A 26,565-nucleotide genomic window follows, 5' to 3' on the forward strand; every position below is an offset into this window, starting at 1 on the left:
CAGTCACGGAAGCTTTGAATCAAACCTCCTGTGTTATTGGCAGAAAGGGCTAAAACCTATTCTTATCTTTCAATACTTTTGATACTGGCAAAACAATATTTCCCGATGGTGTAGCTGCTCACCCCCGAGATATCAAGGCTCCGATAGTACCGTTGTCCTTGTCCTGGTCACCTTTCGGCATTCTCTGGTGAGACACTGATGGGACTGGGCCATTAAGACGGCTGTCTCTGGTGCAGGCCAATACGTTTCAAAGACAGTGCATCACATACTACCAGAGCGTGATGTTTCCGTTTGCAAGTTCACCACAGATATGTGCGCGGTTATTTCGGACGTGATTGCTTGTGTGAGGTTTCGTCTGTTTTAGTGTTTGAGCATCTTAACACCTCCTGTTTTAGTGCCAGAAAGGGGTCAAGCCTATTCTTGTTTTTCACACGGTGACCGACTTTGTTCGACGGTAGCGATCGGGGCGGTACGTTGGAACTTTCTCTCGCGCCCCGCGTGGCCGACTGCGCTAATCGGAGGTGCGTGAGGAGGCCTCCACCTTGGCTTTTGTCTCTGACGTTGCGCTCGCCAGCTGCCCCCCCCCCCCCCCACGGGTCGAGCATGAGGCCAGAAAACTTTGAAGCGGCTCAAGCTTTGAACTCTTTGGGACACCGGGGATGGCCTTCCTGAAACCGGGGAACGTTCGGCCAGTGCAGGACGTTTGGTAGCCCTGCGCCGCTGCGCTTGGGTTGTGAATGTTTGCACGTTGAACTTTTTCCGCGCCGTACGTAGCCGATCGTGCCAATAGGCGGTGTCGAATGGAGCGGCCGGCCGTCGCTGCTCTTGCCGCCGTCGACTGTGTAAATGTTAGCCGGTCGCGCCCGTGTCATCAATGCGGTCGTTTTGTTCTTTGCGTTTCCCACAATGCAGTGCACGAGATTTCGACGTCGGGGCCTTCCAGCGGAGGCGGCACTGCAAGTCCTCCGCGGAGCCGCGTGGCGACGGTGCCGCCCATCCCTGCGCAACTGCCGCAGGTGACGGTGGTGGTGACGGTGGTGGTAGCAGCAAGAGTGTTGGCAGTAGTGGTGGTGGTGGTGATAGTGGTGGGGAGCGGTGGTGCGGCGGTTAGCGCTACGCCGCGCTATGAACCCGGCGACCCCGAGTTCGATTCCCGCTCACGGCCAACACCGGTGACGATTATCTGAACCGGTCCTGGGACTCCTCTCCTAGGTCGACTCAGCCTCAAATAATTAGCTGGTACGGTGCGTAAAAACATCACCGCAGGCGGTCGGGCATGGTGCTGGCCACCCATCCCCTTGCGTGCCGTGCCGGCCTTCATAGCTGCTCGCGAACAGCACTTGCCCCTACAGTCTGTTAAAGGTTATACGGGGGGGGTGGGGGATCTTTATATTTTTTGGCAGTGGTAGTGGCGACTGTGGTGGTGGCGTTGTTGTTGCTGATGGTAGTGGTGGTGAGCGGTGGCGGTTGGCGCACCGCACCTCCGATTAGCACGGTTGGCTCTGCACGGTTGGCGAAAGAGGTTCAACACTTGCAACGCTGCGCTCCACTCTTTAACGCCACCGCAGGACACGACCGACGTGAAACCGGGAGACGCGGCGCCCGCTGACGGCGGCGAGGGCGGCACCCGCGACCCCGCATTCTGTCCCCCCACGCTCGCCCACGCCGTCCAGTGGCCCCAGCTGCCGCCGGGCAAGACGGCGGAGAGGCCCTGTCCTGCGGGTGCCGTCGGTGAGTCCGCCCGCCCTCCGCCTCCGCCCGTCTCCCTCTGTCTCCCTCTGTCTCCGAGTCTCTATCTGCGTCTCTGTCTCTCACGTCTCCCTCTGTCTCCCTCTGTCTCCGGGTCTCTAGCTGCGTTTCTGTCTCTCACGTCTCCCTCTGTCTCCCCCTGTCTCCGAGTCTCTATCTGCGTCTCTGTCTCTCACGTCTCCCTCTGTCTCCCTCTGTCTCCGAGTCTCTATCTGTGTCTCTGTCTCTCACGTCTCCCTCTGTCTCCCCCTGTCTCCTGGTCTCTATCTGCGTCTCTGTCTCTCACGTCTCCCTCTGTCTCCCTCTATCTCCGAGTCTCTAGCTGTGTTTCTGTCTCTCACGTCTCTCTCTATCTCCCCCTGTCTCCGAGTCTCTAGCTGCGTCTCTGTCTCTCACGTCTCCCTCTGTCTCCCCCTGTCTCCGAGTCTCTAGCTGTGTCTCTGTCTCTCACGTCTCCCTCTGTCTCCCCGTGTCTCCGAGTCTCTATCTGCGTCTCTGTCTCTCACGTCTCCCTCTGTCTCCCCCTGTCTCCGGGTCTCTAGCTGCGTCTCTGTCTCTCACGTCTCCCTCTGTCTCCCCCTGTCTCCGGGTCTCTAGCTGTGTCTCTGTCTCTCACGTCTCCCTCTGTCTCCCTCTGTCTCCGAGTCTCTAGCTGTGTCTCTGTCTCTCACGTCTCCCTCTGTCTCTCTCTGTCTCCGAGTCTCTAGCTGTGTCTCTGTCTCTCACGTCTGCCTCTGTCTCCCCGTGTCTCCGAGTCTCTATCTGCGTCTCTGTCTGTCACGTCTCCCTCTGTCTCCCCCTGTCCCCGAGTCTCTAGCTGCGTCTCTGTCTCTCACGTCTCCCTCTGTCTCCCCCTGTCTCCGAGTCTCTAGCTGCGTCTCTGTCTCTCACGTCTCCCTCTGTCGCCCCCTGTCTCCGACTCTCTAGCTGCGTCTCTATCTCTCACCTCTCTCTCTGTCGCCCCCTTTCTCCGACTCTCTAACTGCGTCTCTGTCTCTCACGTCTCCCTCTGTCTCCCCCTGTCTCCGAGTCTCTATCTGTGTCTCTGTCTCTCACGTCTCCCTCTGTCTCCCTCTGTCTCCGAGTCTCTAGCTGTGTCTCTGTCTCTCACGTCTCCCTCTGTCTCTCTCTGTCTCCGAGTCTCTAGCTGTGTCTCTGTCTCTCACGTCTGCCTCTGTCTCCCCGTGTCTCCGAGTCTCTATCTGCGTCTCTGTCTGTCACGTCTCCCTCTGTCTCCCCCTGTCCCCGAGTCTCTAGCTGCGTCTCTGTCTCTCACGTCTCCCTCTGTCTCCCCCTGTCTCCGAGTCTCTAGCTGCGTCTCTGTCTCTCACGTCTCCCTCTGTCGCCCCCTGTCTCCGACTCTCTAGCTGCGTCTCTATCTCTCACCTCTCTCTCTGTCGCCCCCTTTCTCCGACTCTCTAACTGCGTCTCTGTCTCTCACGTCTCCCTCTGTCTCCCCCTGTCTCCGAGTCTCTATCTGTGTCTCTGTCTCTCACGTCTCCCTCTGTCTCCCCCTGTCTCCGAGTCTCTATCTGCGTCTCTGTCTCTCACATCTCCCTCTGTCTCCCCCTGTCTCCGAGTCTCTATCTGCGTCTCTGTCTCTCACGTCTCCCTCTATCTCCGTGTCTCTGTCTCCCAAATCTTCCTCTGTATCAGTGTCTCTATCTGCGTGTCTGTTTCACATCTTCCTATCTCCATCTTTCTTTCTATTTATCTGTGTGTGTGTGTCTGTGTGTGTATCTGTGTGTGTGTCTGTGTGTGTATCTGTGTGTGTGTGTGTGTCACTGTGTGTGCGTCTGCGTGTGTATCTGTGTGTGTGTTTGTGTGTGTGTCTGTGTGTGTCTGTGTGTGTGACTCTGTGTGCGTCTGTGTGTGTGTCTGTGTGTGTGTCTGTGTGTGTCTGAGTGTGTGTCTGTGTGTGTGTCTGTGTGTGTGTCTGTGTGTGTGACTGTGTGTGTGTCTGTGTGTGTGTGTCTGTGTGTGTGTCTGTTTGTGTGTCTGTGTGTGTGTGTCTGTTTGTGTGTCTGTGTGTGTGTGTCTGTGTGTGTGTGTCTGTGTGTGTGTCTGTGTGTGTGTCTGTGTGTGTGTCTGTGTGTGTCTGTGTCTGTCTGTGTGTGTGTCTGTGTGTGTCTGAGTGTGTGTCTGTGTGTGTGTCTGTGTGTGTGTCTGTTTGTGTGTCTGTGTGTGTGTGTCTGTTTGTGTGTCTGTATGTGTGTGTCTGTGTGTGTCTGTGTGTGTCTGTGTCTGTCTGTGTGTGTGTCTGTGTGTGTGTCTGTGTGTGTGTCTGTGTGTGTGTCTGTGTGTGTCGCTCTCTCTGCCCCCCGTCCCCTCGCTCTCCGTTTTTGCATCTCATGCTTTTATTTCTGTAGAACTCTCTCTGTCTATCTCTCTCTACCTATCTATTTTCTCTGTCACCCTATCTCTGTATCTTTATCTCTTTGTGCCTCTCTCTCTATCTCTCTCTACCTATCTGTTTTTCTCTGTCACCCTATCTCTGTATCTTTATCTCTTTGTGCTTCTCTGTCTATCTCTCTCCGGTTGTCTATCTCCTGCTTATCTCAGTCTCTCTTTCTCTCTGTATCCACCCCCCCCTACCCATCTCCCTTTGTCTCGCTGTCTCAGTCTGTGTCTGTGCCTCCCTCCGTGCGGGGTGGGGAGCGGCGGTGCAGCGGTCAGCGCTACGCTGCGCTACGAACCCGGCGACCCGAATTTGATTCCCGCTCACGGCCACCAACAGCCAGTGACCATCATCTGAACTCGTCCCGGGCCTCCGCTTGGTCGACTCGGCCTCAAATTAGTACCTGCAGCGATTAGTAAAAAAACATCTCCACTGGGGAGACAAAGGCGGCCGGGCGTGGTGCTTGCCACCCACCCCTCTCGTGTGCCTTGACGGCCTTCATTCGTTGCTTCTCGCTAACAGCCACTTGGTGCAACGGTCTGTTAAGGTTACACGCGGGGGTCCTTTTGTCTTTGTGGAGTGTGGGAGGTGGTGAGACGTGGCTAGATGGGATGTGGGGCTCAAGCACCGCTCAGCAATGTTGCCTTGAGGATATCACGTGGGAAAACCACATCCAATCACACACATTCTCACCAATAGTGGAGTTTTTTTGGGGGGTTAGATCGTGTAAATGTATCAGTGTGTGTCCTTAAACCCGCCACCACCCGACGCAACCAACTAGTAAGGGTTGTCACGTCACTTGCCAATTCGTCACTAGTACAGCACTAGTGTGTAGTGTATAGTGTAGTGTATAGTGTCGTGTATAGTGTCGTGTATAGGAGTGTATAGTGTAGTGTATAGTGTAGTATATAGTAGTGTGTAGTGTAGTGTATAGTAGTGTAGTGTATAGTAGTGTAGTGTATAGGCTCCAGAGGATTATTTGTGTGTGTGTGTGTACTAGGGAGACAATGGTCTATGTAGGCTACAGAGGGATCTGTGTGTGTGTGTGTACTGGGGAGACAATGGTCTATGTAGGCTACAGAGGGATCTGTGTGTGTGTACTAGGGAGACAATGGTCTATGTAGGCTACAGGGGGATCTGTGTGTGTGTGTGTACTAGGGAGACAATGGTCTATGTAGGCTACAGAGGGATCTGTGTGTGTGTGTACTGGAGAGACAATGGTCTATGTAGGCTACAGAGGGATCTGTGTGTGTGTACTAGGGAGACAATGGTCTATGTAGGCTACAGAGGGATCTGTGTGTGTGTGTACTAGGGAGACAATGGTCTATGTAGGCTACAGAGGGATCTGTGTGTGTGTACTTAGGGAGACAGTGGTCTATGTAGGCTACAGAGGGATCTGTGTGTGTGTACTAGGGAGACAATGGTCTATGTAGGCTCCAGAGGATTATTTGTGTGTGTGTGTGTACTAGGGAGACAATGGTCTATGTAGGCTACAGAGGGATCTGTGTGTGTGTGTGTACTGGGGAGACAATGGTCTATGTAGGCTACAGAGGGATCTGTGTGTGTGTACTAGGGAGACAATGGTCTATGTAGGCTACAGGGGGATCTGTGTGTGTGTACTAGGGAGACAATGGTCTATGTAGGCTACAGAGGGATCTGTGTGTGTGTGTACTGGAGAGACAATGGTCTATGTAGGCTACAGAGGGATCTGTGTGTGTGTACTAGGGAGACAATGGTCTATGTAGGCTACAGAGGGATCTGTGTGTGTGTGTACTAGGGAGACAATGGTCTATGTAGGCTACAGAGGGATCTGTGTGTGTGTACTTAGGGAGACAGTGGTCTATGTAGGCTACAGAGGGATCTGTGTGTGTGTACTAGGGAGACAATGGTCTATGTAGGCTACAGAGGGATCTGTGTGTGTGTGTGTACTAGGGAGACAATGGTCTATGTAGGTTACAGAGGGATCTGTGTGTGGGTGTGTGTATTAGGGAGATAATGGTCTATGTAGGCTACAGAGGGATCTTTGTGTGTGTGTGTACTGGGGAGACAATGGTCTATGTAGGCTACAGAGGGATCTGTGTGTGTGTGTGTGTACTAGGGAGACAATGGTCTATGTAGGCTATAGAGGGATCTGTGTGTGTGTGTAATGGGGAGACAATGGTCTATGTAGGCTACAGAGGGATCTGTGTGTGTGTGTACTAGGGAGACAATGGTCTATGTAGGCTACAGAGGGATCTGTGTGTGTGTGTGTACTAGGGAAACAATGGTCTATGTAGGCTACAGAGGGATCTGTGTGTGTGTGTGTACTAGGGAGACAATGCTCTATGTAGGCTACAGAGGGATCTGTGTGTGTACTGGGGAGACAATGGTCTATGTAGGCTACAGAGGGATCTGTGTGTGTGTGTGTACTAGGGAGACAATGGTGTATGTAAGCTACAGAGGGATCTGTGTGTGTGTGTGTACTGGGGAGACAATGGTCTATGTAGGTTACAGAGGGATCTGTGTGTGGGTGTGTACTTGGGAGACAATGGTCTATGTAGGCTACAGAGGGATCTGTGTGTGTGTGTACTGGGGAGACAATGGTCTATGTAGGCTACAGAGGGATCTGTGTGTGTGTGTACTAGGGAGACAATGGTCTATGTAGGTTACAGAGGGATCTGTGTGTGTGTGTGTACTAGGGAAACAATGGTCTATGTAGGCTACAGAGGGATCTGTGTGTGTGTGTACTAGGGAGACAATGGTCTATGTAGGCTACAGAGGGATCTGTGTGTGTGTGTGTGTACTAGGGAGACAATGGTCTATGTAGGCTACAGAGGGATTTGTGTGTGTGTACTAAGGAGACAATGGTCTATGTAGGCTACAGAGGGATCTGTGTGTGTGTATACTAGGGAGACAATGGTCTATGTAAGCTACAGAGGGATCTGTGTGTGTGTGTACTAGGGAGACAATGGTCAATGTAGGCTACAGAGGGATCTGTGTGTGTGTGTGTACTAGGGAGACAATGGTCTATGTAGGCTACAGAGGGATCTGTGTGTGTGTGTGTGTGTACTAGGGAGACAATGGTCTATGTAGGCTACAGAGGGATCTGTGTGTGTGTGTACTGGGGAGACAATGGTCTATGTAGGCTACAGAGGGATCTGTGTGTGTGTGTGTGTACTAGGGAGACAATGGTCTATGTAGGCTACAGAGGGATCTGTGTGTGTGTGTGTACTAGGGAGACAATGGTCTATGTAGGCTACAGAGGGATCTTTGTGTGTGTGTGTACTGGGGAGACAATGGTCTATGTAGGCTACAGAGGGATCTGTGTGTGTGTGTGTACTAGGGAGACAATGGTCTATGTAGGCAACAGAGGGATCTGTGTGTGTGTGTGTACTAGGGAGACAATGGTCTATGTAGGCTACAGAGGGATCTGTGTGTGTGTGTACTGGGGAGACAATGGTCTATGTAGGCTACAGAGGGATCTGTGTGTGTGTCTGTGTGTGAACGCGTGCGTGTGTGGGTGTTTGTGCACACGCTGTGTGTGCGCGTGGATCAATCACGTGAGGTGGGGAGCGGCGACTCCACTGTTGGCGCACTGCGCTTCGAACCCGGCGATCTGAATTGGATTTTCCAGCCGCAGCATCGGTGGCGATTGATATCTGACCAGAGTCTTGGGCATCCCTTAGGTGAACTCAGACTAAATCGATGAATTACCTATATGTGCAAATGTGTACGATTGTGTATTGTGCGTGTAAATGTGTGTGCCTTCTTGTATATTTAAATGTGCGTGATTGGATATTGATTATGTGTGAGAGTGTGTATGTGTGATTGCATATTGATTATGTGTGAGAGTGTGTGTATGTGTGATTGCATATTGATTATGTGTGAGAGTGTGTGTATGTGTGATTGTATGTTGATTACGTGTGAGAGTGTGTGTATGTGTGATCGTATATTCGTATGTGTTGGTGGGCTATGAACCCATTGAACTGAGTTTGATTCCCGCTCGTGGCCAACATTGGTTCCGAACATACGAACCTACCCTGGGCTCCCCCGTGGTCTAGACGTTAACCACCTCGCCCGGTGGTCGTGGGTTCGATCCCAATGCTGACGCATTGCGGATTTAAGTTTGCATGTTTCGCTCCCCGTGGTCCCGTGGATTTTTCCCCGGGTCCTCCGGTTTTCCCCTCCACATTTGAGAATCGCCACGCATCGTTTGGGGCGTTTGGCCGCCGCTACAAATTCCCGCGCGGTGATCCACTTTCGCCAGAGCCGTCATTCGTTTGCCAGGTGACTCCTGAAACAAAGGGGCTGTACAGCTCAGTGGGCCTTACCCGGTGAACTGCTGCAGACGTTGTTGGCGGTAACGCGGCGCGCTTTGTAAACAGCAGCACCGGAGATGCAAAGGCGACCGGCCGCCCGCCCTATCGTGTGCCGTGCCGTCTCTCAGAGGCGTTCGCTAATGGCACTCGGCCCAGCGGCGTCTGTCAAGGGCCGCACGGGGGAACTTTGTCTCTGTGCACGTGCACGCTTCAGGCACGGCTCTCTACACCTGCGATGCCGTCGCTGGAGCCTGGTCTGCCCGAGGGCCCGATTTGAGCAACTGCACTTCCGCCTGGGTGAACAGAATCGCGCAATGGGTGAGCCGTCAACTCCCTGCTGCCTCCTTCACTGGCCTGCCTCTCCTCCCTGCCTCACCTCCCTCCCTCCCTGCCTCTCCCTTCCCCCCATGTGAGACACCAATCGAGTCGTCATCATCGTCGTCACGGCCGTCGCAATGCCCGCAACGCCCCCCCCCACCCACCATCTCGTCTCCTCCGCTCCGTCTGTTCGGCGGTCTTCACCCCCCGCCTCGTCCGTCGCCTTCGGCTGCCGCCGTTCCGTCACGCCCGGCTGTCGCTCATCCGCCGGGCGTCGTTCCGTCACGGGGATGGCGTCCGTCAGCGAGCCCGTTCGTCCACTCCAAATCGAAATCGGACGCCTTCCGTGAATGATGAGAAAGTGAATCAAAAGAGAAGAAAAACTGTCTGAGCCGGCTAAACTATAGGGGATAGTAAACCTGATACAGCCACCGCGTTCAGCTTCACTCTGAGCTGGTGGTCTAGACAAGGCTGAGAACACCGTGACGTGCACCCGGGTGCACGTCACGGTGTTCCGTCAATCACGCTCCATGTTCCGTCAATCACGCTCCGTGCCGTGTTGTGCAGCAATGCACTGCACACCACAGGGCTCCGCTCCATGTTCCGTCAATCACGCTCCGTGCCGTGTTGTTGAGCAATGCACTGCACAACACAGGGATCCGCTCCATGTTCCGTCAAGCACGCTCCGTGCCGTGTCGTGCAGCGCACCTTGCACGCGCATCATAGAGACTCGTTACGTGCGGTCAGAGACTCCGGAGGGAGCGATGGTTGACAACCGGGACCGGTCAAACGGAAACCGGGCAGCTGGCAAACAAAGCCCGATTGCTCGTCGGCAGCAGCAGCAGCAGCTGTTGTTGTTGTGTTGTTGTTGTGTGCGAGTCTGGAAATCGCGCGGTGTCTTTATATAATGCCACCTTCCCCCCTTACCCGCTCCCCCTCCTTTATGCCCCCCTCCCCCCCCAATCTCTTCACTCTCAGCTGCTCTGTGATGACGACGACGTTCCCCTGCTCTGTGATGACGACGTTCCCCTGCTCTGTGATGACGACGTTCCCCTGCTCTGTGATGACGACGTTCCCCTACTCTGTGATGACGACGTTCCCCTGCTCGGTGATGACGATGTTCCCCTGCTCTGTGATGATGACGTTCCCCTGCTCTGTGATGACGACGTTCCCCTGCTCTGTGATGACGACGTTCCCCTGCTCTGTGATGATGACGTTCCCCTGCTCTGTGATGACGACGTTCCCCTGCTCTGTGATGACGACGTTCCCCTGCTCTGTGATGACGACGTTCCCCTGCTCTGTGATGATGACGTTCCCCTGCTCTGTGATGACGACGTTCCCCTGCTCTGTGATGATGACGTTCCCCTGCTCTGTGATGACGACGTTCCCCTGCTCTGTGATGACGACGACGTTCCCCTGCTCTGTGATGACGACGTTCCCCTGCTCTGTGATGATGACGTTCCCCTGCTCTGTGATGATGACGAAGTTCCCCTGCTCTGTGATGATGACGACGTTCCCCTGCTCTGTGATGATGATGACGTTCCCCTGCTCTGTGATGACGACGACGTTCCCCTGCTCTGTGATGACGACGTTCCCCTGCTCTGTGATGATGACGACGTTCCCCTGCTCTGTGATGACGACGTTCCCCTGCTCTGTGATGACGACGTTCCCCTGCTCTGTGATGACGACGTTCCCCTGCTCTGTGATGATGACGACGTTCCACTGCTCTGTGATGACGACGTTCCCCTGCTGTGATGACGACGTTCCCCTGCTCTGTGATGACGACGTTCCCCTGCTCTGTGATGACGACGTTCCCCTGCTCTGTGATGATGACGACGTTCCCCTGCTCTGTGATGACGACGTTCCCCTGCTCCGTGATGACGACGTTCCCCTGCTCTGTGATGATGACGTTCCCCTGCTCTGTGATGACGACGTTCCCCTGCTCTGTGATGATGACGAAGTTCCCCTGCTCTGTGATGATGACGACGTTCCCCTGCTCTGTGATGATGATGACGTTCCCCTGCTCTGTGATGACGACGACGTTTCCCTGCTCTGTGATGACGACGTTCCCCTGCTCTGTGATGATGACGACGTTCCCCTGCTCTGTGATGACGACGTTCCCCTGCTCTGTGATGACGATGTTCCCCTGCTCTGTGATGACGACGTTCCCCTGCTCTGTGATGACGACGTTCCCCTGCTCCGTGATGACGACGTTCCCCTGCTCTGTGATGACGACGTTCCCCTGCTCTGTGATGACGACGTTCCCCTGCTTTGTGATGATGACGACGTTCCCCTGCTCTGTGATGACGACGTTCCCCTGCTGTGATGACGACGTTCCCCTGCTCTGTGATGACGACGTTCCCCTGCTCTGTGATGACGACGTTCCCCTGCTCTGTGATGATGACGACGTTCCCCTGCTCTGTGATGACGACGTTCCCCTGCTCTGTGATGACGACGTTCCCCTGCTCCGTGATGACGACGTTCCCCTGCTCTGTGATGATGACGTTCCCCTGCTCTGTGATGACGACGTTCCCCTGCTCTGTGATGACGACGTTCCCCTGCTCTGTGATGACGACGTTCCCCTGCTCCGTGATGACGACGTTTCCCTGCTCCGTGATGACGACGTTCCCCTGCTCTGTGATGACAACGTTCCCCTGCTCTGTGATGATGACGTTCCCCTGCTCTGTGATGACGACGTTCCCCTGCTCTGTGATGACGACGACGTTCCCCTGCTCTGTGATGACGACGTTCCCCTGCTCTGTGATGACGATGTTCCCCTGCTCTGTGATGACGACGTTCCCCTGCTCTGTGATGATGACGTTCCCCTGCTCTGTGATGACGACGTTCCCCTGCTCTGTGATGACGACGTTCCCCTGCTCTGTGATGATGACGTTCCCCTGCTCTGTGATGACGACGTTCCCCTGCTCTGTGATGACGACGTTCCCCTGCTCTGTGATGACGACGTTCCCCTGCTCTGTGATGACGACGTTCCCCTGCTCTGTGATGACGACGTTCCCCTGCTCTGTGATGATGACGATGTTCCCCTGCTCTGTGATGATGACGTTCCCCTGCTCTGTGATGATGACGTTCCCCTGCTCTGTGATGACGACGTTCCCCTGCTCTGTGATGACGACGTTCCCCTGCTCTGTGATGATGACGACGTTCCCCTGCTCTGTGATGACGACGTTCCCCTGCTCCGTGATGACGACGTTCCCCTGCTCTGTGATGACGACGTTCCCCTGCTCTGTGATGACGACGTTCCCCTGCTTTGTGATGACGACGTTCCCCTGCTCTGTGATGACGACGACGTTCCCCTGCTCTGTGATGACGACGTTCCCCTGCTCTGTGATGACGATGTTCCCCTGCTCTGTGATGACGACGTTCCCCTGCTCTGTGATGATGACGTTCCCCTGCTCTGTGATGACGACGTTCCCCTGCTCTGTGATGACGACGTTCCCCTGCTCTGTGATGATGACGTTCCCCTGCTCTGTGATGACGACGTTCCCCTGCTCTGTGATGACGACGTTCCCCTGCTCTGTGATGACGACGTTCCCCTGCTCTGTGATGACGACGTTCCCCTGCTCTGTGATGACGACGTTCCCCTGCTCTGTGATGATGACGATGTTCCCCTGCTCTGTGATGATGACGTTCCCCTGCTCTGTGATGATGACGTTCCCCTGCTCTGTGATGACGACGTTCCCCTGCTCTGTGATGACGACGTTCCCCTGCTCTGTGATGATGACGACGTTCCCCTGCTCTGTGATGATGACGTTCCCCTGCTCCGTGATGACGACGTTCCCCTGCTCTGTGATGACGACGTTCCCCTGCTCTGTGATGACGACGTTCCCCTGCTCTGTGATGACGACGTTCCCCTGCTCTGTGATGACGACGTTCCCCTGCTCTGTGATGACGACGTTCCCCTGCTCTGTGATGACGACGTTCCCCTGCTCTGTGATGACGAAGTTCCCCTGCTCTGTAATGATGACGACGTTCCCCTGCTCTGTGATGATGACGTTCCCCTGCTCTGTGATGATGACGACGTTCCCCTGCTCTGTGATGATGACGACGTTCCCCTGCTCTGTGATGACGACGTTCCCCTGCTCTGTGATGACGAAGTTCCCCTGCTCTGTGATGATGACGACGTTCCCCTGCTCTGTGATGATGACGTTCCCCTGCTCTGTGATGATGACGACGTTCCCCTGCTCTGTGATGATGACGACATTCCCCTGCTCTGTGATGACGACGTTCCCCTGCTCTGTGATGATGACGACGTTCCCCTGCTCTGTGATGATGACGACGTTCCCCTGCTCTGTGATGATGACGACGTTCCCCTGCTCTGTGATGAAGACGTTCCCCTGCTCTGTGATGACGGGGTGGGTGGGGGGCGGTGGGGGGGCACGGGGGGAGGGGGGTTGTGAGCTTGGGGGTCGTTGTTGAATGACGAGTTGGGTGCCGTCCTCCTCCTCCCCGTACACCACCCCCCCGCCCCCAGACGTTGGACCACTTGAGCCCCAGCTGCTCCTTCTGGAGCTACTCGTCCCACACCACGAGGGGCAACTGGTCGAGCCACGGCTGCGAGCCGCTGCCCAGCAACAGCAGCAGCGCGCACGCCACCTGCTCCTGCGGCCACCTCAACAATTTGGCGGTGCTCGTGGCGAGGGGCCACGTCGAGGTGCCCAGAGATTCGGGAGGGGGGGGGTGATGGTGGTACCCCTCGGCCCGCTGGTGGTGGCGGTGGTGATGGTGGTGGTAAAGTTTAGATGTAGTGGTGAGGGTGGTGAGGGTGGTGATTGGAGGTGATGGTGGTGTTGTTGGTGGTAAAGAGGTGGTGATGAGGGTGGTGATTGGAGGTAATGGTGGTGATGGTGGTGGTAAAGAGGTGGTGATGAGGGTGGTGAGGGTGGTGATTGGAGGTGATGAGGGTGATGGTGGTGGTAAAGAGGTGGTGATGAGGGTGGTGATTGGAGGTGATGATGGTGATGGTGGTGGTAAAGTGGTAGTAAAGAGGTGGTGATGAGGGTGGTGAGGGTGGTGATTGGAGGTGATGGTGGTGGTAAAGAGGTGGTGATGAGGGTTTTGAGGGTAGTGATTGGAGGTGATGGTGGTGATGTTGGTGGTAAAGAAGTGGTGATGAGTGTGGTGAGGGTGGTGATTGGAGGTGATGATGGTGATGGTGGTCAAGTTTAGATGTGGTGGTGAGGGTGGTGAGGGTGGTGATTGCAGGTGATGGTGGTGATGTTGGTGGTGGTCAAGTTTGGATGAGGAGGTGGTGGTAGTTGACTTGATAGTGGTAATGTTTATGTTGTGGGGGAGCGGTGGCCTGGCGGTTAGGGCGCTGCGCTACGAACCCAGCGACCCGAGTTCAATTCCCACTCATGACCACCAACTAATTATCTCAATCGACTCGGCCTCAAATCAGTAACTATTGCGGTGTGTAAACATCGCCACTTGGGAGAGAAAGGCGGCCGGGCGTGGTGCTGGCCACCCACCCCCTCGTGTGCCGTTCCGGCCTTCATAGCTGCTAGTCGCTAACAGCACTTGCCCCTGCAGTCTGTTAAGGGCTATATTTGAAATCTCAATTGACAACTAATTTCTTTAAGCACTTTTTTCCGTTTAGTTTCCTTCCCCCGCACCCCCCACGAGCACGGCCGGCTACGGTACTTGGCCAAAGAAGTTCCCGATGCATGCGTACGGCTGCCCACGGCACCCTCACGCCCCTCCGTGTGTCCCGTGCCCGCGTCTTGCCCGTGCGTGCCAGTACGGGCACCGCGCCCACGAGCTGCTGCTGCTGGTGATCACGTGGGTGGGCGTGCTGGTGTCCCTCGTGTGCCTCGCCGTGGCCACGTTCACCTTCTGCTTCTTCCGCGGCCTCCAGAGTGACCGCAACACCATTCACAAAAACTTATGCCTCAACCTGCTGCTCGCCCAGCTGCTGTTCCTTGTGGGCATCGACAAGACTCAGTACACGGTGCGCCCGCCCGCCCGCTCACGTTTAGTCACTTGCTTACCACTTTCTCTATTTTGCACTCGCTCCTGAAACAAATTGTTTAACAGCTCGGGGGGGGGGGGGGGCTTTGCCTGGGAAAATAAAAAAAATAGTTGATTTTTGTTCATGATTTGTTTACCTTTCCTCTACTTTGCACTCCTACCGCGTTGTTTTGCTTTAAGTAAACTCGCTGACACCTGTGACCCCCCCTAACCGGTGGACGTCTGTCAGAAAAGAGCTTCTTGGCTCATCGGATTCCTCCCTCCACGTCCAAATAAAGATTCAGATTCCGTGTAACGCCACCGCCGCCCGCCCGCCCGCCTGCCCCCCGCCACCGCGCCGGCTCCGCAGGTGGCGTGCCCCGTGCTGGCGGCGCTGCTGCACCTGCTCTTCCTGGCGGCGTTTGCGTGGATGTTCCTGGAGGGCGTGCAGCTCTACCTCATGCTGGTGGAGGTGTTCGAGGGGCGCCGCTCTCGCCGCAAGTACTTCTACCTCCTGGGCTACGGCCTGCCGCTCGCCGTCGTCGGGGTCTGCCTCGCCGTCGACCGCACGGGCTACGGCACCGAGCGAGCGTAAGCCCCCTGTCGTCCCTCTTCGCCGCCGGGCCGGCCGGCGCGCCGGGCTTACTAACCGGAGCGCGGTGTCGCCGGTTCACGCCTGGTGTTGCCACCTGGCGCCCGGGCTTACTAACTGGTGCCCGGCCTTGCCGGCTGGCGCCCGGTCTCACCAGGTGTCCTCGCATACAACAAATGACACAAATGTCCCCCAATGTTACCAGATGGGGGCTCAAGTGCAACTGAACGGTGGCAAATGTTACCAGATGCCGGCGAATAAAACCGGATGCATGGACGCGCTATCCCGGCCTGTCAGGCTAACCAGGCGATCGTTTGTCCTCTGTTTCGCCTGCAGCTGTTGGCTCCGGACCGACAATCATTTCATCTGGAGTTTCCTTGCGCCCGTGGCCACCATCATCCTCGTGAGTTCCGTGCGTGCGCGTCGTGCCGGGGGGCGGGAGGTGGGCGGGCGGGCGGGTCGCCGTGTCTGCTGCTCGACGTGCGCATAGCGTGACGGGTCCCGCGATGAATCTGATGCGATTCCCACGTTCGTATTGAGCGTGAATTCCCGAAATCGTCTCGTGCCAAAATCCCATCTCGTGCCCAAATTGCAGGCGGGCACCTCCGATTGCCGCACTAACGCCAGTACTTACGTACGTGCGTTGAACTTCTTTCCCACCGTACGTAGCCAACCGTGCTAGTCGGAGGCGCTAGCTCGCCTGCAACAGTCCAGCGCACGTGCGCGCGTGCTCTGCTTCGTGCGCGTGTCTGTTTCCCGTCCCATTTGTCCCCATGTTGATGCCTCCCTGCCGGTTCTAAAATTGTGACGTGAGCGTATCATTGGGGGACGAGTTGCAGACGTGCCAGCAGCTTTCGTACCTTTGGGGGTGTTTCGAGGATGCAACGTCGCTCCGTGCGGGTAGGGAACCAGAGAACCCGGAGAAAAAGCCGCCTTGTATACGACGAGGGGATGATGCTGCAACAACAACAACAAAACTCAACGCCACACAGGTGGATTCAATCCACTTGCACTCTACATCTGCAGAACGTGAAAACTACTGCAAATTTTCTTGCCGTGGTTTCCACACCTGACGATGATTGCTTCTGTTGCGGTCGAAACGTCGTGAGAATTTTATTGTTTTATATTTTTACTATTTTATTGTTACCCTTCTGCGTGACTGTTCATGATTATTAATGAGGGGGGCTGGTCGACGTGGAGTGACGTCACGAGCGTTACGGGCAGACATGATTATTGTAGGTAGAGGCATCCACTGCTATTTACATCACTCAATTCACCCCCCTCTGATATTCGCACCTGATAGGCTCAGTGACGACATCACCTCTACGCCTCCATTTAAGACCAAAACAGCAGGAGGAATCCTCCGCAATTCTGGCTATCGCCTGACGATGGTGGCTGTTGTTGTTGTAATTACTGGCGAAACGTCACGCTGCTCGAATTGTAAATGTTGCTGTGGGTTTACTCTCGAACACACCCGGTGCGCTGAACTAGCGACGAATTGTCAGGTTCTGTTTACGCGACAAAGCTTGCTGATTGTCCGTGGTCGGGTGGGGGTGGTGACGGGCTTAACGACACGTAATCTAACCCAACAAAAAACAACGTCTTATGGACTTTTGACTCGTATGCGCGGTGCGTGTGCGGTGTCACAGGTGAACTTCGTGTTCCTGCTGATGACTCTGTACAAGATGGTGCAGCATTCGGCGCCACTCAAGCCCGAGAGCATTAAGTGAGTGAGGTGGCCGGGTGTGGGGGGGGGGGGGTTGGGGTTAGGGGGGAGAGGGGCGAGGTAGGGGTTCATCACTTAAAGCGACCGCATTTTCCGTGAGGTTCAGCCGGGACACACGGTGGGTGAAGCTGGCTGTTCCCGCGCCAGCCCACTCTTCACATTAGGGCCCTCCCTTGCCTTTTCATTTGACCAACTGGGCCCCAGCCACCCGTGATTGCACCTGGAGTGTTCCGGTGTCGCGAGCGAATGTTGGTGGTTCTCAGCCGCGGTCGCCAATGACCCCTGCGCAAAAATGGAACCGTCGTTTAAAATTCGGGTTTCGCTTTTAACGAGCTCCGTCCAGCTCTCGGGGGACCATCGGTTCGCTTTGACCCACCGTGTAACGATCGCCCTTTGCAAGGGATTTATAATCACGCGCCTGCTTGCATTAGTTTAAACCTTTCCCGTTCCGGTGACGTACGTAGGTGTAACGTCATCCGGTTTTTCTTCCGATTCCGTTCCCATGACCTAGGTGTGTGTCGTCAAAACGAAACCGGAAGAAAAACTAAAATAAAATAACTTTATCGAGACCGTTGCTCCCACAAGGCCATTCATCCCTTTGTCCTTCCAATCAGTCTGACTCGTCATCCAACCCGTCTCGTGTAGCAAATGAGCTTTCCTGCACAGCGACAGAACTCCACGCAGTGGCGATGTCGGAGTGGGCCCTCGGTGCCCACAGATGATGCCCTCTCAAAAGTGCTCGCGTTCGGTGACACCGACTGACAGCGCTGGCATTCCCGCTGGCGGTGTGACTCCCGTGTCCGTGGGGCAGACGGTTTAATCGCTCCGTATGCGTTTCGTCTCTCCAGCCATGCATCTGTCCGTTTGTCTGCTCGTTCATCCAGCGATCCGTCCATTTAACGGTCAGTCTGATCCACCTCCCGAAACGTCAATCTGTCTGTCCATCCATCGTGGTGGCTAGGAGATGTTAACTCCCTCGGCTGGTATACAGGAGGTCATGGGTTCGAACCCGACCCTGACATTGCCTGCTGCTGCTGTATATTTGGAGCTTGAATGTTCTACCTCTGTCTCATCATCATCATCATCACGGTGGCTAGGAGATGTTAACTCTCTCGGCTGGTATACAGGAGGTCATGGGTTCGAACCCGACCCTGACACTGCCTGCTGCTGTATATTTGGAGCTTGAATGTTCTCCCCGTGGTTGCGTGAATTTTTTCTCGGGGTCCTACATGTCTTTTCCCTTCACGTTAAGAAGCGTGTGCTTAGAGCGTTTGGCCGCTATAAATGTCCACGTTTTGCTCACGTGACAAACCTTACCAATTGGCTTGTCTTACTCATGGGCACTCATACAGTTAGTTAGTTAGTCCTTCCCCCGCACCTCCGATGAGCACTGTTGGCTACGTACGGCGCGAAAGAAGTTCAACGTTCAGAGCGAAACCTTGGATTGCGAGTAACTTGGTCTGCGAGTGTTTTGCAAGACGAGCAACACATTGTTTAAATATAAATATTCACTTGATGAACGTGCGAGGGTCTTAGCAATACGAGCGGCAGCACGTGTAGACGCTTCGTGCTGCCGAGCGTCACGTGATCACAACTGACGTACGAGTGCTTTGGATTACAAACACGTTTCCGGAACGAATTGTGCTCGCAATCCCAAGGTTTTACTGTACGTCGATACGCACGTAACGTGTCGCGTGGGTCGGTAAGTTCACGACGACGACGATAATAACGACGATGACGACAACGCTACGCGATGGCAAATATTCACCACGGCGCTCGCTTTTTTGCCGGCCGTTGTTATCGTTCGTTTTTGTTCTTCCTTGCCCACAGGTCCTGTGCGCTGGGCGGCGTGGCGCTGCTGTGCCTCCTCGGCCTCACCTGGGCGTTCGGGTTCCTCTTCATCGACAAGGCCACTCTGGTCATGGCCTACCTCTTCATCATCTTCAACTCCTTCCAGGGCACGTTCATCTTCATCTTCCACTGCGCTCTGCAGATGAAGGTGCCCAACCCCCTCTTCGACGTGGAAGTGCGCCCAGAAATCTTGACAACTCGTGAGGCCCACTGAGCACTGTGGCTCTTTTTCAGAATCTTAAACAATTTTAAACTGGAGGCGGAAGCCAAAGAGCCATTAAGCTCTTTCTCGCAGATGTACAGTCAGGGCACGGGGTCAGAGCATGACAACGCAAACTGTAAATATGCGGCGGCAGCAGGCGTCGTCAAGGTCGAGATCGAACTCTCGACCTTCTGTAGACCAGGCGAGGTAGTTAACATCTCATAGCCACCGTGATGATGATGAGAGAGACACAAAAAACTCCAAATATACAGCAGCAGCAGGCATCGTCAGGATCTGGATCAAACCCACGACCTCCTGCGGACCAGGCGAGGTAGTTAACATCTCATAGCCACCGTGATGATGATGAGAGAGAGACGCAGACTCCAAATATACAGCAGCAGCAGCAGCAGAAGCGTCGTCAAGATCTGGATCGAACCCTGACCGTAACCCCCGACTCTAAACGCAAACTTCAACACCGTATAACCCTAACTCTAGGCCTGACTTGAACTCTGACCCCCAACCCCTTGCCTCTTACCCGTGCAAGGTGTGCAAGGAGTACAGAAAGTGCTTGGGGCACGCCGAGTGCTGCCGATCCTGGGGCAACCACTTCTCTTACGACTCGTGGCTCTCCAGCAGCAAACGCTGCTCTTCCAACGCGCAGGTACGCACGCACGCTGCACGCACTACACACCGTACACACACTACGCACACTGCAGCAACAACAACAACCGCCGTTCGCCACTAGGTGGCGGTGACGTCACCACAGTGCTTGTGCCAGGCTTTGTGCACCTTGAGGCCACGTGAAGTGTCAAACGCCCGCCGGCAGGAGGTCACGGGGTAAACCCAGGTTCCACAGGTCGACTGACTGAGATGAGTGGCTGATGCACCACCAGCTGTACCCCCCTACTGTGCCATCTTGCTGTGCTTTAGCCGCCCGGCGCTCCGCTCGTTGTTGTGAGCGTCGCTCCTCCCCCCTTCGTTGTTGTTGGAGGGCGACTGCCTCCAACTGCGAATAGCGGTTGTTGTTGTTTTGGCTCTGTTTGTTTTGGTTCATGTGTTGTATGTACAGTGCGTTGAAGTTTTTTCGCACCGTATGTATCCAACCGTACTAATCGGAGGTGCGGGGGAAGGACAACAAACTAACACAACGTGTCCGTTTGTGTGTCAGTTGGATGTCGGTTCGTGTATCAATCTCCCTAACCCTCAATTCCTCGATCCCTCTATGCACACCGGCCTACGAACCCAGTGACCTGAGTTTGATTCCTGGTCTCGGCCAACATCAGTAGCGAGTGACATCTGGGCCTCCTTTTAGCTCGACTCGGCCTCAGGCGAGTATTTGTCGCGGTGTCGTCTAAACATCGCCGCTGGGGAGACGAAGGCGCCGGGCGTGATGCGGGCCACCCCACCCCCATGCCGGCCTTCAAAGGTGCTCGCTAACATGATAAATAGTTCACAATTCGTGGCAACCCACCGTCGTTGTTGTTGTGAAGCCGATTCACTGCTGGCAACTGCCCGACAGCGCCGGTTGCGCGCAGCTACCCGTGGCACGTCTGCTGCCCGTTTTTATTTGGCGTCTTGCGTGGATCGCTCGCCAACGGCGACGAGATCACCGGCGGTGCTGCCGAGGCAGCGATAAATTGGCGACGTTTGTTCACCACGAGAGAGAGGTTTTGTTAAATTGGCTGTCGTTCCGAGTGGAGGGAGGGTGCATGGCGCAACGCGTTACACGTGCGGCGATCCGACCCCCTTGAAAAATCAATCACGGCGGCTTTGCGATGATATTCTGCCCACTGTTTTTTGTCGAAACTTGTTATCAACGGTGTGATTGTTGTTATTATTGTGAGCATTACTATGATGATATACCATGGACTGAGTGGTTCCGGCTTGACGCATCCCACACCGATCCCGTGCGCCTACTCAAGATGGCGCTCGCACATTTTCCCCCTCCCGCCATTGTTGATATTACGTGAAATTGTGATTCTTGTTTAAACCTGTATTTCCTATAAACAAAAAGATAAAATTAAGCGCGCTGTCGTCGTGAATTCCCACGTGCGGTCAAGGGAGCGACGGAGAAAGATCAAGAGCTTTCCTTTGATATTAACTCCGTAATTGTAGATAACGCGTGTACAATGGAGAGTGAGGCACACATTATAAATGTGGATTACATTCCCAACAGCATATGCGAGCGTATTATACAGTGACGTGGCAGCGATTTTGTTGGTTGTTGCAGATGTCCGGGTATATTGCTAAGTCTAACAAAAGGGTCAGAGACAGGGTCAGAGTTCAAGTCAGGGCTAGAGTTTAGGGTTGTGGTGTTATGGTTGGCGTTTAGGGTTAGGGTTCGAGTTGTAGTTGGTTATGGTTAAAGTAACGGTTCGTGTTGGGGTTAGAGTTAGTATCCGACTGGAGTTAGGTTAGGGTTAATGTTAGAAACTAAACTAAATTATTTTAAATTTTGATTTAAAGCTTTCGTGACTGCAGTGATTCATATTCTTGGTTCTTTCGGTAAAGTCACGTTGAAGGGAAACACCAAAATAATAAAATACAAACAGTCATCATCAGGTGACTGATGATGACTGTTTGTGTTACAGTCGAAACGTCGTGAGAATTTTATTGTTTTATATATTTTTTTTATTTTGTTGTTTCCCTTCAACGTGATTTTACTGAAAGAACCAAGAACGTAATTGATTTTATTTTACCAGGTAAGGCCCACTGAGCCGTTTCAGCTCTTTCGCAGAAGAAGCCTGTCCATCACAAACGATGGTTCAACTAAGCTGTTTATCGCCTATCACGTGGACGTTTATAGCGGCAGCCAAATACCCCGTTACTTTTATTTTTTTATCTCCCCCGCAGATCGTCTGGCGACGGGCCCGAGAGACGCCGGCGCCCTGGCGATCGCGCCGCACGACGGCGACAAGTGCCGGCGGCGAGCCGTCGCCCACGGCGGCGGCGGCGGCCACTTCCACCTGAGCGGCCGCGACTTTGCGGCGCCGGGCAGCGACGCCAAGCCGGGGAGGAGGAGGACGACGAGGAGGAGGCGTCGGAGGAGGAAGGGATGCCGAAGCCGAGGGGGTGAAAGCAAGCGAGCCGACGAGGGTCGACGTCGACATCGGCGGCCGTGGCGGCGGCCGTGTTGGCAGCCCGATCCGGATCCCTCTGCGAGGTCGCTCGCCGGCGGAGCGCCCCGGCTCGGGCGCTCCGCCGCCACCACCGCCGCCGTGACGGACCGACGGACGCGCTCGCTGGCGCGGGCTTCCCCTCCGCCCCCGCCTCCGCCCTCGGCGATCGTCGCCAGGGAGGACGTCCGCTCTCCTCCTCCTCCACCTCCTACTTCCCCCTGCTCGCCAGGCGGCCGAGCTCTACGCTAGGCGGAGGGCGGCGGCAGGGGACGCGTAAATGTCTCGCGCTGATGATTCACCGGTGACGTTACGCAAACGACGCATTTACTAATGCAGACGTGTGTGCGTCGTTACGGGACACGTTGTACGTGATTGTACGTGAAGAATATTCAGAACGTTGGGAATAATGTCTTCTATTTGTATATAATCGTTTATGTATATAATGTGCACTACCTCACTGCATTATGTCGTGTGTCCTGCATTGCGCAGTTAATATTGGTAATTGCGTACAAATGCACATTTTGCATTAAGCAAGCAAGGGGTGGTAACTATTGCAAATAATGCGTAATTACGTTTAAAAAATTCACGTTTACAAATTCAATAAAGTACCAAATGACAGTTTGCAAATATTTGATTGATATTGATTGACTTTCAAATTCTTGAATAGACACTCATTGTTTATGGTCTCATCAATATCAGAAATAAGTTTACACTGATTGCATTGTCCAACATATTTCACGCTGATCAGATGATGCACAACTACTACGCCTTGCAATAAATCACGACCGAGGAACGGTCCGTTTGCGGCACTTCGCTACGAACCTCGCGGCCTGAGTTCGAGTCCAGGCCACGGCTAACATCGGTGGCGAGGGATATCTGAACTGGCCCTGGGCTCCCACCTTCACCAACCTGCAATGTCACTCATGGGGAAATGTGAATACAGTGTAATTTTAGTCTGGCAGGCTATCGGCCATTCCGAAACTTTCATCAACCAGCAGTGTGTTTGTTTTTAAGGTCTCGGCCCTTCTGGGGCTGATCAGAAGCGTCACGCTCGCTCAACACGTGCTGCTGGCTTTGTGGTTCGCATTGTCATAATGCGCTCCCTCAAATTAAATGATGAGGCCCTGTCAGCACAAAACAACCAGACGATGTTTTGTCACGATTTATGACCCAGAGTACCCCGCAACAGCACAATAAATGTTTAACCATATCCACCAGAATGGTTGGGCGGTGCATGAGGGTAAATTTTATATTTTTTCAAAATGTTTTGCTAAAAATGTGAAACAATAATTCACTGTGTAACAAAAACAGATTTTTTTGGGTTCCTGGGTGATGTGTTATTTTACAATTGCTTACGCCTCAAAAGTATATAAAATGGCTATTATTATTCCCCACAAACTTTGCTTTTGTGACCAGGACACAAAAGCAAAGTTAATAATCCACTCCCATTAATAACACTGTTTAACAAATTTATTATGTTCTTGTTCCTGGGTAATAAGTATTATTTCCTAGTTGCTTATACCTCAAAAGTACAGAAAATTGCTATTATTCTACACAAACTTTGCTTTTGTGAACAGGACGGTGATATTTTGAAATGTATCTACTTTCAATGGGAAAACGTGGTGTGCATTTGTGTCATTCCTTTACATCAAGTCCTGGTCACAAAAGCAACGTTTGTTGGGCAAAGAGGCCAGCAAAGCACTCAAGTTGGTAGCACAGAGGATGCCATTCTTTATACTGACGCACTGCCTCGGCGACTCATTTAAGACTGAGTCGACCTAGGAGAGGTCCCAATCAGGTTCAGAAACCGAATACCGCCGGTGCCACGGTGGCTAGGAGATGTTGACTACCTCATCTGGTATACAGGAGGTCGTGAGTTAGACCCTGACGCCTGCTGCTGCTGTATATTTGGAGTGTACATGTCTCTCATCATCATCACGGTGGCTAGGAGATGTTGACTACCTCACCTGGTATACAGGAGGTCGTGGGTTAGACCCTGACGCCTGCTGCTGCTGCTGTATATTTGGAGTCTGCGTCTCTCTCTCATCATCATCATCACGGTGGCTAGGAGATGTGAATTACCTCGCCTGGTATACAGGAGGTTGTGGGTTAGACCCTGACGCCTGCTGCTGCTGTATATTTAGAGTCTGCGTGTCTCTCTCTCATCATCATCATGGTGGCTAGGAGATGTTGACTACCTCACCTGGTATACAGGAGGTCGTGAGATAGACCCTGACGCCTGCTGCTGTATATTTGGAGTGTACATGTCTCTCTCTCATCATCACGGTGGCTAGGAGATGTGAATTACCTCGCCTGGTATACAGGAGGTTGTGAGTTAGACCCTGACGCCTGCTGCTGCTGTATTTTTAGAGTGTACATGTCTCTCTTTCATCATCATCATCATCATCACGGTGGCTAGGAGATGTTGACTACCTCACCTGGTATACAGGAGGTCGTGAGTTAGACCCTGACGCCTGCTGCTGCTGTATATTTGGAGTGTACATGTCTCCCTCCCCGTAGTCGCAGTAGATTTTTCTCCAGGTCTTCCGTTTTTTCCCTCCACATTGGAAATCAACGTGCGTTTAGGGTACTGTATTTGGCTGTGATACATTACCTCATTAAAATGCAAATCAACGTATACAATTTTTGACATGCGTTTTTCTGGATTTTCTTGTTGTTATTCTGTCTCTCACCGTTCAAATAAACCTACCATTAAAATGATAGACTGATCATTTCTTTGTCATTGGCTAAACGTACAAAATCAGCAGAGGATCAAATACTTTTGGGTGAAAGAATCAAGGAGTGAAGTTCACGATAACAAGTAACCACGGTAAGTAGCGATAGGAGGGCGATGAGGAGGTTGACCATCGGTAAGCGAGTGCCAGGAGCAACAGTGGAGAATCATGAATCACGATGATTGCTTCACACAAATAAAAACACTCAACACGCGTCACTAACCGCTGTGCGCCCTTCAAAGGAAAATATCTCGCATGAAGTCGAGGATGTCCCTTCTTGACAGCACAGAACGACTGTGACCAGTCACAAGCTAATCACTCAGCTATTTCAATGCTAAATTATCCTGTTTGATTTGTACTAGGTGCCTCTGTGGATGTGTAAGCTTTGACTTTAACATAGCTATTTCTATGACCAGTCTCAAGCTAATCACTCAGTTATTTCAATGATAAATTCTCCTGTTTGATATGTAAACCCCTTTGTCAAGGTGCCTCACTTCTCTAAACCAGCTTAAAAAGACGCTACGAATCTTAACAGCGTTCATTGAAGCTCTGTCGTCCCGACAGGTTTGTTCCTTTCACCTGAAGAAGGCCACTTGTGTTGTGGCCGAAACGTCGTGAGATTTTAATTGTGTTATTTAATTAATTTATTATTTTATTCTCATTCTACGTGGTGACTTTACCGAAAGAACCAAAGAAGATGCTTTACAAGTGCCGCGAGGTAGGAACTAGCTGACCCAGCGCGATGGCCGTGGCCATGGAGTCAAGATTTGTGGGGGGCACCAAATCTTAAGAGGTCTCCCACCCACCAGAAAAAATAAATCTAAATTTGAAAACTAATTTCCTGCCTTAAATATGAAAAAAAATTCACGAACACATGGGACGGACTTGTTATTTGTTTATTACAATAATGTCTAATAGTGGTGTTGTATTATTACATTGTTCTGTTTTTATTTATTTATGACCTTTGCTTGTATCATCGTATGTAATGGCAGAGATTAGGGATTTAAAAAGTACAACCATAACCACAATCACGCGAACTGAAATCTATGCGTTGTTACATGAAGACAAGTCCAGATATTGTGGCCAAGGTTTAGCAAGTTGTCGTTTTTATTTACATGGCATAGCAATTATAATTTTTTGTAAAAAATATTGTTTATAGCAATATATTATAATTAGTACGGCCTTGCCCTGCACACATCATCAGTGGGTTACCGCTCACAGTCCAGGCACGTGGTGTCCTACGGGCGCTGTGGGCACTGATTGGCGCCACAGGTCACGACGTCATCCTCATTAACATAACGAGCGCCGCGTGCGCTTTTGGCGGGAAACTGCAGCGCGAGGGTGGGGAGGGGGAAGGGGCCGTCACGTGACGGTCGGTGGCAGTTGGCGGTAGACGCCGTTGCCAGGGCAACGCCCCCAGTCGGTAGTCGTCATGGAGTCATCGGCGCCTCAGTGAGACTCGTTAGAGATTAACTTAGTAAGAGATTAACTTAGTAAGTTATTAACTTAGAGATTAACTTAGTAAGAGATTAACTTAGTAAGAGATTAACTTAGTAAATATTAACTTAGTAAGATATTAACTTAGTAAGATATTAACTTAGTAAGAGATT

At 53.0% G+C, this 26,565-nt stretch overlaps 1 protein-coding gene across 1 annotated transcript; it reads left to right on the forward strand.

Moving 5' to 3' along the window:
• The first annotated feature begins 659 nt into the window (after positions 1 to 659).
• Positions 660 to 24,932, forward strand: LOC142919879 (adhesion G protein-coupled receptor L2-like). The gene is made up of 12 exons (XM_076062556.1): positions 660 to 706; positions 944 to 1,016; positions 1,569 to 1,731; positions 8,660 to 8,763; positions 13,256 to 13,435; positions 14,522 to 14,731; positions 15,101 to 15,321; positions 15,659 to 15,725; positions 16,972 to 17,048; positions 18,879 to 19,047; positions 19,646 to 19,762; positions 21,955 to 24,932. The coding sequence occupies exons 1-12, from the start codon at positions 660 to 662 to the stop codon at positions 22,069 to 22,071; spliced, it is 1,545 nt and encodes a 514-aa protein (XP_075918671.1). The 3' UTR covers positions 22,072 to 24,932.
• The last annotated feature ends 1,633 nt before the right edge of the window (positions 24,933 to 26,565 follow it).

The sequence above is a fragment of the Petromyzon marinus genome, unplaced genomic scaffold (genome assembly GCF_048934315.1).
Source record: "Petromyzon marinus isolate PM22_M1 ecotype Great Lakes invasive population unplaced genomic scaffold, UKy_Petmar_22M1.pri1.0 PM_G_Scaffold_65, whole genome shotgun sequence".
Classification (NCBI taxonomy): domain Eukaryota; kingdom Metazoa; phylum Chordata; class Hyperoartia; order Petromyzontiformes; family Petromyzontidae; genus Petromyzon; species Petromyzon marinus.

Coding starts and splice junctions, on each gene's coding strand:
- LOC142919879 (XM_076062556.1), top strand. CDS start 660: ATGGCCTTCCTGAAACCGGGGAACGTTCGGCCAGTGCAGGACGTTTG. Junction 15,322..15,658: donor GGCTACGGCACCGAGCGAGC/GTAAGCCCCCTG, acceptor TTTCGCCTGCAG/CTGTTGGCTCCGGACCGACA. Junction 17,049..18,878: donor CTCAAGCCCGAGAGCATTAA/GTGAGTGAGGTG, acceptor CCTTGCCCACAG/GTCCTGTGCGCTGGGCGGCG.